This window comes from Girardinichthys multiradiatus, chromosome 5 (assembly GCF_021462225.1).
Source record: "Girardinichthys multiradiatus isolate DD_20200921_A chromosome 5, DD_fGirMul_XY1, whole genome shotgun sequence".
Lineage (NCBI taxonomy): Eukaryota > Metazoa > Chordata > Actinopteri > Cyprinodontiformes > Goodeidae > Girardinichthys > Girardinichthys multiradiatus.
The window spans coordinates 27,061,570-27,073,222 of NC_061798.1; the positions used below are offsets into that span (position 1 = coordinate 27,061,570).

The 11,653-nt window shown below is 39.2% G+C and overlaps 1 protein-coding gene across 3 annotated transcripts; it reads left to right on the forward strand.

Annotated features, from left to right (window-relative positions):
* Positions 1-781: 781 nt before the first annotated feature.
* On the forward strand, positions 782-10,303 carry odad3 (outer dynein arm docking complex subunit 3). Of its 3 annotated transcripts, XM_047364856.1 has the most exons (13): positions 782-942; positions 1,139-1,260; positions 2,328-2,405; positions 2,558-2,749; positions 3,189-3,290; positions 6,012-6,137; positions 6,317-6,436; positions 6,685-6,834; positions 6,923-7,083; positions 7,217-7,373; positions 7,462-7,611; positions 9,011-9,098; positions 9,180-10,303. In XM_047364856.1, the coding sequence occupies exons 1-13, from the start codon at positions 864-866 to the stop codon at positions 9,293-9,295; spliced, it is 1,641 nt and encodes a 546-aa protein (XP_047220812.1). In that variant the 5' UTR covers positions 782-863; the 3' UTR covers positions 9,296-10,303. The 3 variants fall into 3 exon arrangements, with proteins under 3 accessions (XP_047220812.1, XP_047220813.1, XP_047220814.1); XM_047364857.1 differs by lacking the exon at positions 3,189-3,290; XM_047364858.1 differs by lacking the exons at positions 2,328-2,405; positions 2,558-2,749; positions 3,189-3,290.
* The last annotated feature ends 1,350 nt before the right edge of the window (positions 10,304-11,653 follow it).

Below are 11,653 nucleotides of genomic sequence, written 5' to 3' on the forward strand. Positions count from 1 at the left end.
ATGTAGTTACTGGTACCTAGAAAAGATTGTTCTTGAAAAATAAATAGAAGTTAGTCTGAAATCACAATAAACAAAACAGCCAACTTATGTTTTTTGTTCACAAAAATTTACATTTATTGTTGATCGGGTCAAAATTTAAAGGCCCCCAAAAAATATGCTTGTGTTTTTAATAAATAAAATAATAATATCTTTGTTGGCTCGTGAGTGCTTCCAACTTTAGACACTTTAATATAGACATGACTTATTTAAACTTATGAAGTGCTCAGAAATATATTCTATTGCTGTAGTTAGCCTAATCGCTGACCACGTTACACACGCATACAGAAAACAGATCGACATCACTACATGAACACAAAATAACATTCTACAAATAAGAACATTTTTTTAAATGATTCATTTAGGATAACTAAGACTCATTGTGAATCCTTTTATTCAAAGTCCACCAACAGTCAGTTTTGGAGATGCAGCAGTGTGTATTCTGCTTTTCCATCTTAAGTCAACTTTAAAGTATTTACATATGAACAGAAATCCACAAAGAACACAGACGTTTGGGAGGGACCCAGAAAACTAACTCGACTAAACCATCCCTGCGCCTGATTTTGATGGTATTTAGTTTTGTCGTATAAAAAAAAATAAAATGTCTCCATGTTCCTCATAAACTCCGATGGGAAGAGGACACAGAAATACATGCATTAGTCTCTGGGTAGCATTACCTGGCGTTATGGTCGACTAGGGTGTGACGTCAATTTCCGAGGTAAAAATGGGACTCACTTTGGTGTACACGTTGCTAAGCAACAATGTAGGCCACCAAACTGAGAAAACTCGCAGTGTTTTTACTCACTGTGTTCAGCAACAGCATAAAGATGCCGCTTAATGCTTACAGAGGAGAACAGTCGCTGCACGACCACATAACAGCGCTTCAGCGTAAAATTAAGTTACTGGGTAAGTTTGACGGTTTCGGTGTTTCGGTATATTATTTAGTATATTAAAAACGGTCTTCTTGTTCGGTATTAGTTACCTGGCTGCTAGCTTCTATCTGTGTTGTACTTTTAATTGAGTTTTAGGCTGAACACAGCTAACTTCACTAACCCGAATGTTGCTTTTCGTCGTTGTTGCGATCATTAAATACGTCCACTAGAGGGCGAAAGGACCGCATCGTATGAGAGTTCTCAGTTCACCATCAAGAAGAACCGAGAGTCCGTCCTCCAGATGAGGCAGGAGAACAAGAGGCTGTACAGACAACTGGCAGATGCTAACGCTGTAAGTCTGTAGAGGTCCTGCCTTTAATGAGATGCATCATCCTACTCATCAGGCCTTCTTTTTGAATAAATGCAGATTTTGTTTTTAGTGAGTAAGTTGTACTACTGATAGACTCTGGTCGTTTTTTTGTTATGTTTATGTGTCTAAATTGTGCAAAGGGTTTAACTTAGTTAAGTCAGAAGTACAATGTTATCCATTTGGTTTCAGTTTTATTTACAGTGCCTTGCGAAAATAATTCATGGTGTTTTTATGTGATAGAGCAACACAAAGTAGTGCACAAGCAGGAGGAATACGATGCATGATCAACAGAGACCATCTGTGTGTTTAATCTCAGTAAAAAAGAAATCCATCTACAGAGGTTTGTGAGAAAACATTGCTGATCAAAAAACATCATGAAGACCAAGGAACAGAGGAGACTGATCAGGAAGAATTTTATGGAAAAGTTTAAAGCAGGGTTGGGTTATAAAACAATATTCCAAACTTTCAATATCTTACAGAGCTCTGTTCAGACCTACCGTTGGATTTAAAAAGAGTTTGACCCAACTCTAAGCCTTACAGGACATGGCTGTCCACAAGCCGGGGTACAGCAAACATCTAGAAGAAGTTGCTCCGGTCAGGGGAGACTAAAACTAAACTTTTTTGCCAACCTGCAAAACACTATTTGAAGGAAAACTAACTCCACAAATTCACCCTGAACAACACATCCCTACTGTGAAATGGTTGTGGCAGCCTCATGCTGCGGGGATGCCTTAACCAGTACTCTCCAGACTGCTCAGAGCTGATGGGAAGAAGACCTAGAGGCAGCAAAAGACTTTAGACTCGGGTGGTGGGTGAGCTTCGGGCAGGACAGCGACTCGAAACATACAACCAGAGACTTGCAACTGAAATTACAGTGAAAGATAGTTCTATAAAGTACTTTCTCTGACAAAAAATTATTTAGTTTGTGGTTGTAACCAGTCTAAATGTGAAAACGTTCAAGAGGTATGAATACTTGTGCAAGGCATTGCATATCTAAAATGCTTATAAAACAGTCGAAATAAGATTAATTCCGGTGTGTTTTAAATTAGGGTGATGAACGCATCATCAAAGTGGCTTTTCACGATAGAGGCTTGGAAAAAGATGCCTTCCGCAACTTGTCAGGAAAGGTGAGAGGCAGAGTTTTTAAATAAATCAAATATGCATGCTGATATTACCTTTACTTTCCATAAAATCTAAGAGCTGTTAGCTGTTTTAAATTGCGTGCTTGTCTGTTTGTCTGTATTGTATTTGCTCATCCAAAACGGACCTGTTTTCTCAGGAAGCAATCACGTTGCTAGACCAAAAGGTGCTCTCCAAAACGAAGCGTGTCAATGCCCTAAAACACACCACCCAAACCTACCAGCAGCGCATTGATGAACTGAATATGGAAGAAGAGAGAATGAAGCAAGAGCACAGAGGTGCAGCTGCGTCCTCTGATGCTTGGACTTGTGAGAAGGAGGAAGACGCGATGGTAGTTAACCCCTCGATCTCTTGAAATGTGTCGAGCTTTAAACGCTTTAACTACGGTTGTTGATTTTTGATCAACTGAATAGGCAGTTTGCGCTGCACAATATTAGGAGATCATGCAATGGTAAAACTGCTTTTGAACACTGCGATGACATCATTTGCAATTAATCCACATTTTGTAGTTTTTATTCTTATTTGTTATTCCAATGCTTCCAACTACTCTCTCCATGACCTTTAGTGTCTTCCGCACTCTTCTGTGTCAGTGCTGAGCGTCTAGTGCAGTGAGGCTCAGTTCAACAGACTGAAAATATTAAAGCATTAATTCTTGACACTCAGACGGTTCTTTGCAATACTAATTTTGAATGTTGGAATTACTGTATATTTTCACTATGTTATTCAGATCTACTAGTAGTACTGTTGCGTGTTTGTGGGCATCTCCTCAGAATTTGCGTGCATTGGGGAACCGTCTGGAGAAAGCACAGTTCAAGTGCAAGGAGGCCGAGAAATGCATGTTAATCCATCTGAAACTCAAAGGTCACTTGCAGGTAGGTAGACGATTCGCCCTCTCAGCGATACATTTTATTCTTCCCCTTATTTAGAAGCAGTTGGTCATTTTTGTCAAGTTATCTAAAAAACACAAGCTTTCCAACTAACCTGACCCTATGTGAGAAAGTAATTGCCCCCAGTAGTTGTACCCTTGGTAACAATAACTACCATCAAGTATTTGCAATAATTCAAATGAATTCAGGTAATTTATGCACTGCACCTGGCAATCAGTCTTTTACATACCTGTAGAGGAATTCTGGCCCACTCTTCTTGGCAGAATTGTTTTATTACAGCCACAGTAGAGTTTTTGTTTTTTTACATGGATGCCAGTTTAGCCCAGTCTCTTTCTCGTCATTGAACCGTGAACACTGACCTGAATGGAGGCAAGTGAAGCCTGCAGTTATTTCGCTGTTCTTGGTTCCTTTGTGACCTCCTGGAGAAGTCTTCGATGTACTCTTTGAGTGTTTATGATGAGTCGGTTACTCCTGGGAAGGTTCACCATGTTGCATGATTTATTTTTTCTTTTTGTGAAAAATGTTTCTAACTATGAATTTCTGGACTTTTAAAGCCATAGAAATTTTATTTCAACAATTTCTTTCTCATCTGTTCATGAATTCCTTTAGATCGGGGCATGATGTCTTACATTATGAGATCTTTTAGCCAACTTCATGCTGTCAGTTTTTGTGGTTAATCACATTTAATTCATCGCTTACTGAGTGGGTAATCAGTTTTTTACCAAGGGCCAGGTTGGTTTTGATTGCTGTTTTTTCTCCAAATAAATAAAATCATCGTTTAAAAGATGGCATTTTGTATTTACTCATGTTGTCATCTGATATCAAAATTTCTTTCTGAAAGATTCAAGTGTGAGAAAACAGCAGAAACATAGAAAATACTCCCTCATGAGATACCAACATGCCAGTAAACACACCCGTTCCTTGTTTTGTCCGCAATTCATATTAATTACCATAGCAAAGGATGGCTTATGTGCTGCTCTGGAGAGCAAAGGGGGGCATCTTTAGGACTCAGTTACTAGTTACTACTACATGAAATGGAAAGACAACCACTGTAGTGCAGTATTTTCTGACCTAGTTCGTTCATTATCTGTTTGATTAATAGAGAGTCTTTCACCACAGTAACACAGTGTACTGTAAATAATACCACCTACACTCCCTGGGCAGCTTTGTCAGCACTACAATACATGAGAAACTGATACGACCAGGGTAGGAAGGCTGGACTCCTCTGCTTGATTTGACCACTTATACGTTATTAAATGCCAACAAGATGTTTCATCACCTTTTCTAACCACACTGTAGAAGGGTTTATGAACTAAAGAGACCAATGTCGGTGGTACTGTGTACTATTTAGTTTGTAGTTCTGCCTGCTTATTTTATTATTTTGTTCATAACATTGTGAAAAAATACTCTTTTTCTTTACAGATTGTTACTGGTTTGTATGTATAATACACAACTGGAACCAGATATTTACATCCACTGTATAAAAAGACACATAACCTTTTTCTTTTCTCAATGTCTGACATTTAATCTAATTTTAGGTCCATCAGGACTGCCAAAATTACTTCTGATGCATTTGTAAAATGTCCCAGTGGAAAAAAGGGAAAAAACCGAGTGTTTAAAACAGGGTACCCTATGGATGAAAATTGTAAATTGTTAAAATGACTTTCTTATAGATGGCAGTTCCAGTAAAAACTGTTTTGACGAAGCTTGGTCTCCATTGGGGTCATCGTCTGTTGTGATGCACACACCTGTTCTGTGTTACCTGGTCACCTGGTAACAAGCTGGTCAACCAAAACCTCCACCAATTAGTGGAGACACCGGCCTTCAAAAGGGAAAGGACATCTCAATGTCCAGAAATAATTAATTACTTAATTCATTAATTAATTGAACAAGGAGGGGCATTGAGGGGTATTATTCCTATAAACAAAGGGCTATTAAAAATATAATATCATGTTAGACATAACAAAAGAATAATTGTTAGCCAATCTACCTTTTATTTTATGAAAATGAAGAAAAGTCTATTTTATCATTAAGTCCCAAATCTACTGTTGCTCTCAGGTGACCATTCCAGAAGGAACATGTTTGGGTTTCCCTTCACATGGTGAACTGGTCCAGCTTTTCAAAGAGTCTGAGATCAGGACTACGCCATGGCCGCACCAAATCACCGGTGAAATGCTTTTCATGACTGATCTGCCACATTAATAGTAAAAGTTACCAAAATATAGATTTAATATAAAATACATACATTATATATTATTCACCTGCATATCCAAGTGTTGGTATAAAGTAGACCTGGTTGCTTTTATTAATTGAGAATCCAAACAGCTGTCGTGTGTTTCTCTTTTAAAATTATTTTAAATACAAATAACCATTTTTAACATTTAAAAGTTGTCTGTCTACTATTTTCTGTAAAAGATTAAATTTAATGGATTTGCACATATGTTTTTATTTATATCAATTGTTCCGGAATGATTAAAGGACGTAATCGTTTAAACAATCTGATGAGGCCAGCGAGATATTTATTAGAAATCTAAAAATACATATATTTCCATTTCTTGTCGCTGCTGCAATGCACATAAAGAGTGTTATTGTTCACGATTTAACTTTTATATGAGAATTGAGTAAGTGATCCATTCCATTTTTCCCTCCTTTCTTGCACCTTCCCTTCACATGTTTTCGCATCACCTTTCCATCAAAATCAATCAGGATGAGAGTCTGACTTACGGAGGACAGATCAACAGTTTGGAAGCAGAAATCCTGAAGTACAGAGAGGAGCTTCACAACCTGCAAGTCCGAAATAATGAGGCTCAGCTCTCCAAAAAGGCTACAAAGGTGAACTGCTTAATGTTTGTTTAAAATGATTAATGTATTTGTCTCTCTTTGTCCATATTTTTTTCCACCTGTTGAAAATCTTTCTAAACTTGTGCCATGCTGCAGTTTTGCTCACCTCCGTGGTTCTCCTCATTGTTTTTAATCCTTCCAAGCTTGTGTCTCTGTCTGGTGTCCCTCAGGCTGAGTTAGAGCAGCTGGAGGTACAGCTGTTGAAAGGAGAAAACGAGAGGAACAGCAACAGAGCAAGGTTACGGAAAGTTGAAGAGCGCAAGAGTCAGGCTGAAAAGGCGGAGAAAAAGGTCAGATTCTCATTTGGAGAATGGTCCTATTCAACAAAAAATGAATTTCAGTTACAATCCTATTAAGACTCATTTAGATGCATTGTTAATGATATTTAATGATGATTTTGGTTTGTTTGGACACATCCAGGTTTAAGATAGAACACACGGCATCCTTTGGTTTCCTTAGTTTGGAAAAATATCATTAAATCAGCATTGAATTTGGTTGTGAAAATGAGTTGAGGAAATTGACAATTGACCTCCTGCAGGTTCAGAGAACAATAATGCAGCCAGATGAGCTGAGCGGTGAGGCCCAGCACAGCACCACCCGGATCGCAGCCGAAGAAGAGAAAGCCATCTCTACCTTTGAGTTGGCCTTCAGGAGCATCAGAGAGGCCACTGGGGTCACAGATATGCAGGTAGAAATCTAAAAAAAAACACAGTAAATGTAGCAAAAACATGGATGCATGCATGCTGTTCTTACTGTCTTCTGTGTCATCCCTGCAGGAGGTTTTGGAGAACTTTATTTTACAGAAGGAGAATCATAAACATTTAGAGAAGCTAAACCGAGAGAATGAGCAGGTCCTGTTGCAGCTGAAAGAACAGAAGAAGCTCATTAGCCAACAGTTTGAGGATATGAATTACTCTGGGGAGGCCAAACTGTCCAGGTGCAACCGATTTACAAGAGAGCCATCACCTTGTTTATGTTTCTTCTCCTGTGGAGAACCTGTGCAGATAGACCCATGTGTCTAAAAGCCTTGTTAAGTGCTTCTCTATTTTTTTTCTGTCTGGTTTTACAAGTGAGCAGCAGATGTTGGAGGAGTGCGAACGTCAGCTCCTGGTTTACCAGCAGAGGTGCCATTCAGCCGCAGAGCGCCTGGGCTGGTATGTGAAGACCCTCAGCACCATCAGAGCTGGAGTTGAGCACCTGGACGGGAAACTGCAGGACATCTTACCTGTAAGTCACACACGCCACTCACCTTTATGTCATCGTTTCTGCTACAGTGGTCCAGTTCATTTTTCTTCTGATACAATGCCTCTTTCAGACTCAGGACAGAGTGAGTGAAGTCCGACCAGATTCAGATGAGTTTGTGCTGGAGCTTTTGGCCCAGTGTCAGCTGAAATTACAGATCTTACAAAAGACACTTGAAGGGAAGGACCTGGCTTCTGTCATGAAGGAGATAGAAGAAAACGAGGTAAGATGAAGCCTTGATTATCGTATGTTACTAAAAATAATTGGCACCTGAAAAACTGATTTCCATTTACAGAAATAACCAGTGTGACAGGTATTACCTCTGTTTCAGACGAATGTCTGGGAGCAAAATCAGATAACGTGATGACAGAGGCAATCTGGTCAGAGCTGCTGATGGTCATGCAAGGTTGAATCATCTGGAGGGTCACTCAGCTCTGACTGGGAACTTTCCCCAAGTTTGCAGTTCTTGGAAACAGTTTAGTGTCCAGTTTGATTAAATTATCAGGTTTAAGTCCCAGACAGCAGGTTGTTTTATCCAGCAGTCATGCAGTTGGTGGTTTGATCACTAGCTCTTTACTTTTTAATTTTCTATAGGTAAGGATTAGGTGAGTGGAGAATAAAAGCTGTGAGAGCTGCTTAAATTTGCTCTCTCACTGTCCTGCACATGAGTAGTGGTCAGAGGTTTCCATACACTCATCACAGGTATGAGTGTTAAAAATGCAGCTTTCTGTGAAGCATTTGAAACATTCTTTTTGAGGATGTAAGGATTAAACATAGAACAAAACAAATAACTAAACAAGAACCGGGTGGACAAGTTTAAATAAAAAACTAAACTAAAGATGTCAGATAAAAAGGACTATCTAGGCATGCTTGATTCGAGTGTTTCCAGTCGGCTGGTGGGAACATTGCTCCACGTGGTGAAGATGGCTGCACAAAGGAACTGACGCCGGTTTTTATAAACATTTCTTGCCATCCATCCCCAAACGTTTTCAATGAGATTTAGATCAGGCAAACTTGTACTGTGGTCCAAAAGAGGGACATTATTCTCCTGAAAAAAGTATTCTGTCAGATGTGGAATGCTGTGTTGTCCTGTTGAAAGACCAACAAATCACTGCAGATACGAGGGTCCTGAGTCAAGAGGGTTGCCCTCTGCAACATCACCACATATCTCCATTGTTCCACAGCCAGAAAACATTCCCAGACCATGATGAAGCTCATCCACTGAGCCATGTAGAAAACATCTCCAGCGGGATCTCCTTGTCATGCATCGGAGGCCATCAGGCGGTCACAGTTGGAGGTGCCTGGGTTGTTCATGAACGTCTTAACATATTTCATTTCATCTGAAGGGGACAGTTTGGTTCAGAGGGTTGAAGCCTGGATGTTTCAACCACTTGATGATCCAAAAACAAACATCGAAGCTGGATTTGGGATAGATAGGTCGATAGATCGAATTGATAGAACTCTTTTCTTATAATTTTCTGAAGTTCTGATTATTATAAGATCTACCTTATTCTATCTCTATTGAAAACCAGTTGATTAAAGTCAGTTTTGTTTGCAAAGAATGAAAGGGCAGTTTTTTAGAAAGAAACTTTATTTTCTTGTATTTCGGTCCTTTTGAACAGTTCTACACCAGGATTGAAGGGAAGTTTCCGGAGTACGACACCAAAGAGAAGCAATTGGAGAGCCAAACACAGAGTTGCAGCAACACAGGTGAGTTCTAACTATCCCCACACACACACACACACACACACACTATGTAAATGTGTCTTTGTGCCCATGCTTTTGTTACAGAGAGTGAGACCAAAGAGGAGGAGGCTGACATCATGTCACGAGAGGCAATGAAGCGTCATTCTCAGCTCATTGTTGACTCCAACTCCAACAAGAAGGCTTGGAAAAACAAGTTCTGACCCAAAGTAACTCTTCTGAGACCAGAGTAGCTTTTAGTGGAGGAAAAATAAAAACTTAAGACATAACAAAGGTTTTTAATGGTTAGATTAATCTGTAGTGACCTCCTAGAAGTGACCTAACTATTATAGTGCAGAAGTATTCATCTCCCAGGACCTTTTTCACAGACAAAACTAACACTGTACATCACCCTGAACACACAATCCCCACTGTGAAACACTGCCATCATCGTGATCTTCAGGAGGGACAGGAAAGCTGGTCAGAGTTTATAGAAAGATGATGTAGCTAATTACAGGGCGGTTCTCCACCTCTGTCCTGGGGTGGATGTTAACCTTCTAGAGGGTTAACGACCCATCATACAACCAAAGCTGCAACAGAATCTTTTAAATCCATTGAAAATCTGTTGAAAGACTTGAAGTTTGATGTTTAAAGACCTTCTACATCTAATCTGGCTGAGCCTGAGCACCATAGAGGTAAAGACATTCCCTCAAAAGACCTGTAATTCTAGAAATTATTTGTATTCAGGGCAGTGAATACAAATGCATGCCACACTTTTCCAATTTTAACAAAACAAAAATGTTTGAAATCAATAATTTTTGTTCTATTTCCCAGCTCTCCACTACTTTGTGAAGATCTATTGCATTAAATCCCAGTAAACTGCATTGAAGTTTATGGTTGTAACGTCACAAGTAAAAAAGTTGGAGAGTATGTATATTTTGCAAGGCATGGTTAAATATGTCAAATATATCTGTTACAAAGAATTGAAAATTAATAAGATTGTTATATCCCTGGATATGTTGCAACATCCCTGAATGTTGTAAGATATGTCATGTAAGATGATCCTCATGAACTGATCCCTGTGTGTCTTCTCGTGTCAGTTTTATTTTGACAACAGCCTTGTGCTGCTGAGGGTGTTGCACCTTAGTCCGTATTTCCAACTATTCTTCCCAGGCAACATTTCAGCTCCCGCCTCCTGGGAGCAAATAAAAACAATCACAAGAGCGCTCTAACTTTTCAGTCCTTTTGCAGTGAATGGTGTTGGGTTTCTGAGAGACTTAAATAACTTCTCCCTGAAGGTTTTTGTCATTATTTTGTTTCTATTGATCGAAACCAGTTCATTGTAAAACTGGGTTTTATGTTGCAGATATAATGCTGCGTAGCCATGAAATCCAACACGAATGACATATTCAGACTTTATCCTTCATTAAGATGCATCAGAACCTCCTGCTATATGGTGCATGGTTACAAGTAAATACCTTTGAAAGGACCAAGCACCACAGGAGCCATTTCCCTGTAATGTTAAGCACCTCAAGCACTGTTCAGAACCATTGTTCAAGAAACCTACATGTTGTTGGAGCCAGTTCTTGAACAACAGGTGCTTACCTGTTGTTCTCTGACCCCACAGCCCTCAAGTGTTTGACCTTTGCCATTGAAATTTTCAGTTTTTAGTTGCGAAGCAAAACTCTGTCACGTACACACAGCAGCAGGAGCAACTGTAGGGATGGGCGACCGCGCCGACAGCATTCGGCTGTAGACAAAAAAAGCTTTGATCCATGGAGTTCAACAGGTGCCTGGTTTTCTTTGTGAGTGTGTGTGTGTCTGTGATGTGAGGAACGAGAGAATAAAAGCAGCTGTGGCGTAATGTTAGCTCCAGCGGGACTCATATTCTGCTCTTTATTTCTAAAATTAGTTTCTCCAGAATTTTCTTTTCTTTCTTCTTTTATGCACGTTTTCTTTATTACCCCGCATTTGTCTACAGTTAGGCAGATTAAAAGGTAATCCAAGCTATCTTTTCTTTATTTATAAAGTCCACTTGGTCAATGGACCCACCGTTACCAGCAATACTAACTTTAACTATTCTGGAAACATCTTCCACAAGGTTTAGGAGTGTGTTCATAGTTAGATGAGAAAACCAGAACTGCAGCCTCTGCTCTAATTCATCCCAAAGGTGTTGAAGAAGGTTGAGGTCAGGATTCTGTGCAGCTACTCAAGTTTCTCCACACCAACCTTTATACACCTGCAGCTATGGAGGTGATTGGAACACCAGAATTCATTGATAAGGTGGTGTGACCCAATACTAAATGCATAATTAAATAATTAGTTTAAAAACATTTGTGTATGTGTTAAGCTCATACTTATTTAGATATTTACTCATTTAATAATTTAGCTTCAGTCACCTTGTCTGTGGCAGTGTCTCTGAAGGCAAGGCTGGCATGCATGATGTGCTGCAACACAGGACTTAATAATTAAATAAAACCACTTAAATAAGGATGTATGCTTTCAACATTTAATTAAAAAAAATCTTGATAAATTATTTGCACATTAAAATATTGAATTTAATTTTTATAAATTGCTTAAGG

Excerpts from the sequence above, each read along its gene's own strand:
- odad3 (XM_047364856.1), top strand. The coding sequence starts at position 864 with ATGCCGCTTAATGCTTACAGAGGAGAACAGTCGCTGCACGACCACATA. Across the intron at positions 1,261-2,327 it reads AACTGGCAGATGCTAACGCT|GGTGATGAACGCATCATCAA; the intron begins GTAAGTCTGTAG and ends GTTTTAAATTAG. Across the intron at positions 2,750-3,188 it reads AGAAGGAGGAAGACGCGATG|AATTTGCGTGCATTGGGGAA; the intron begins GTAGTTAACCCC and ends GCATCTCCTCAG.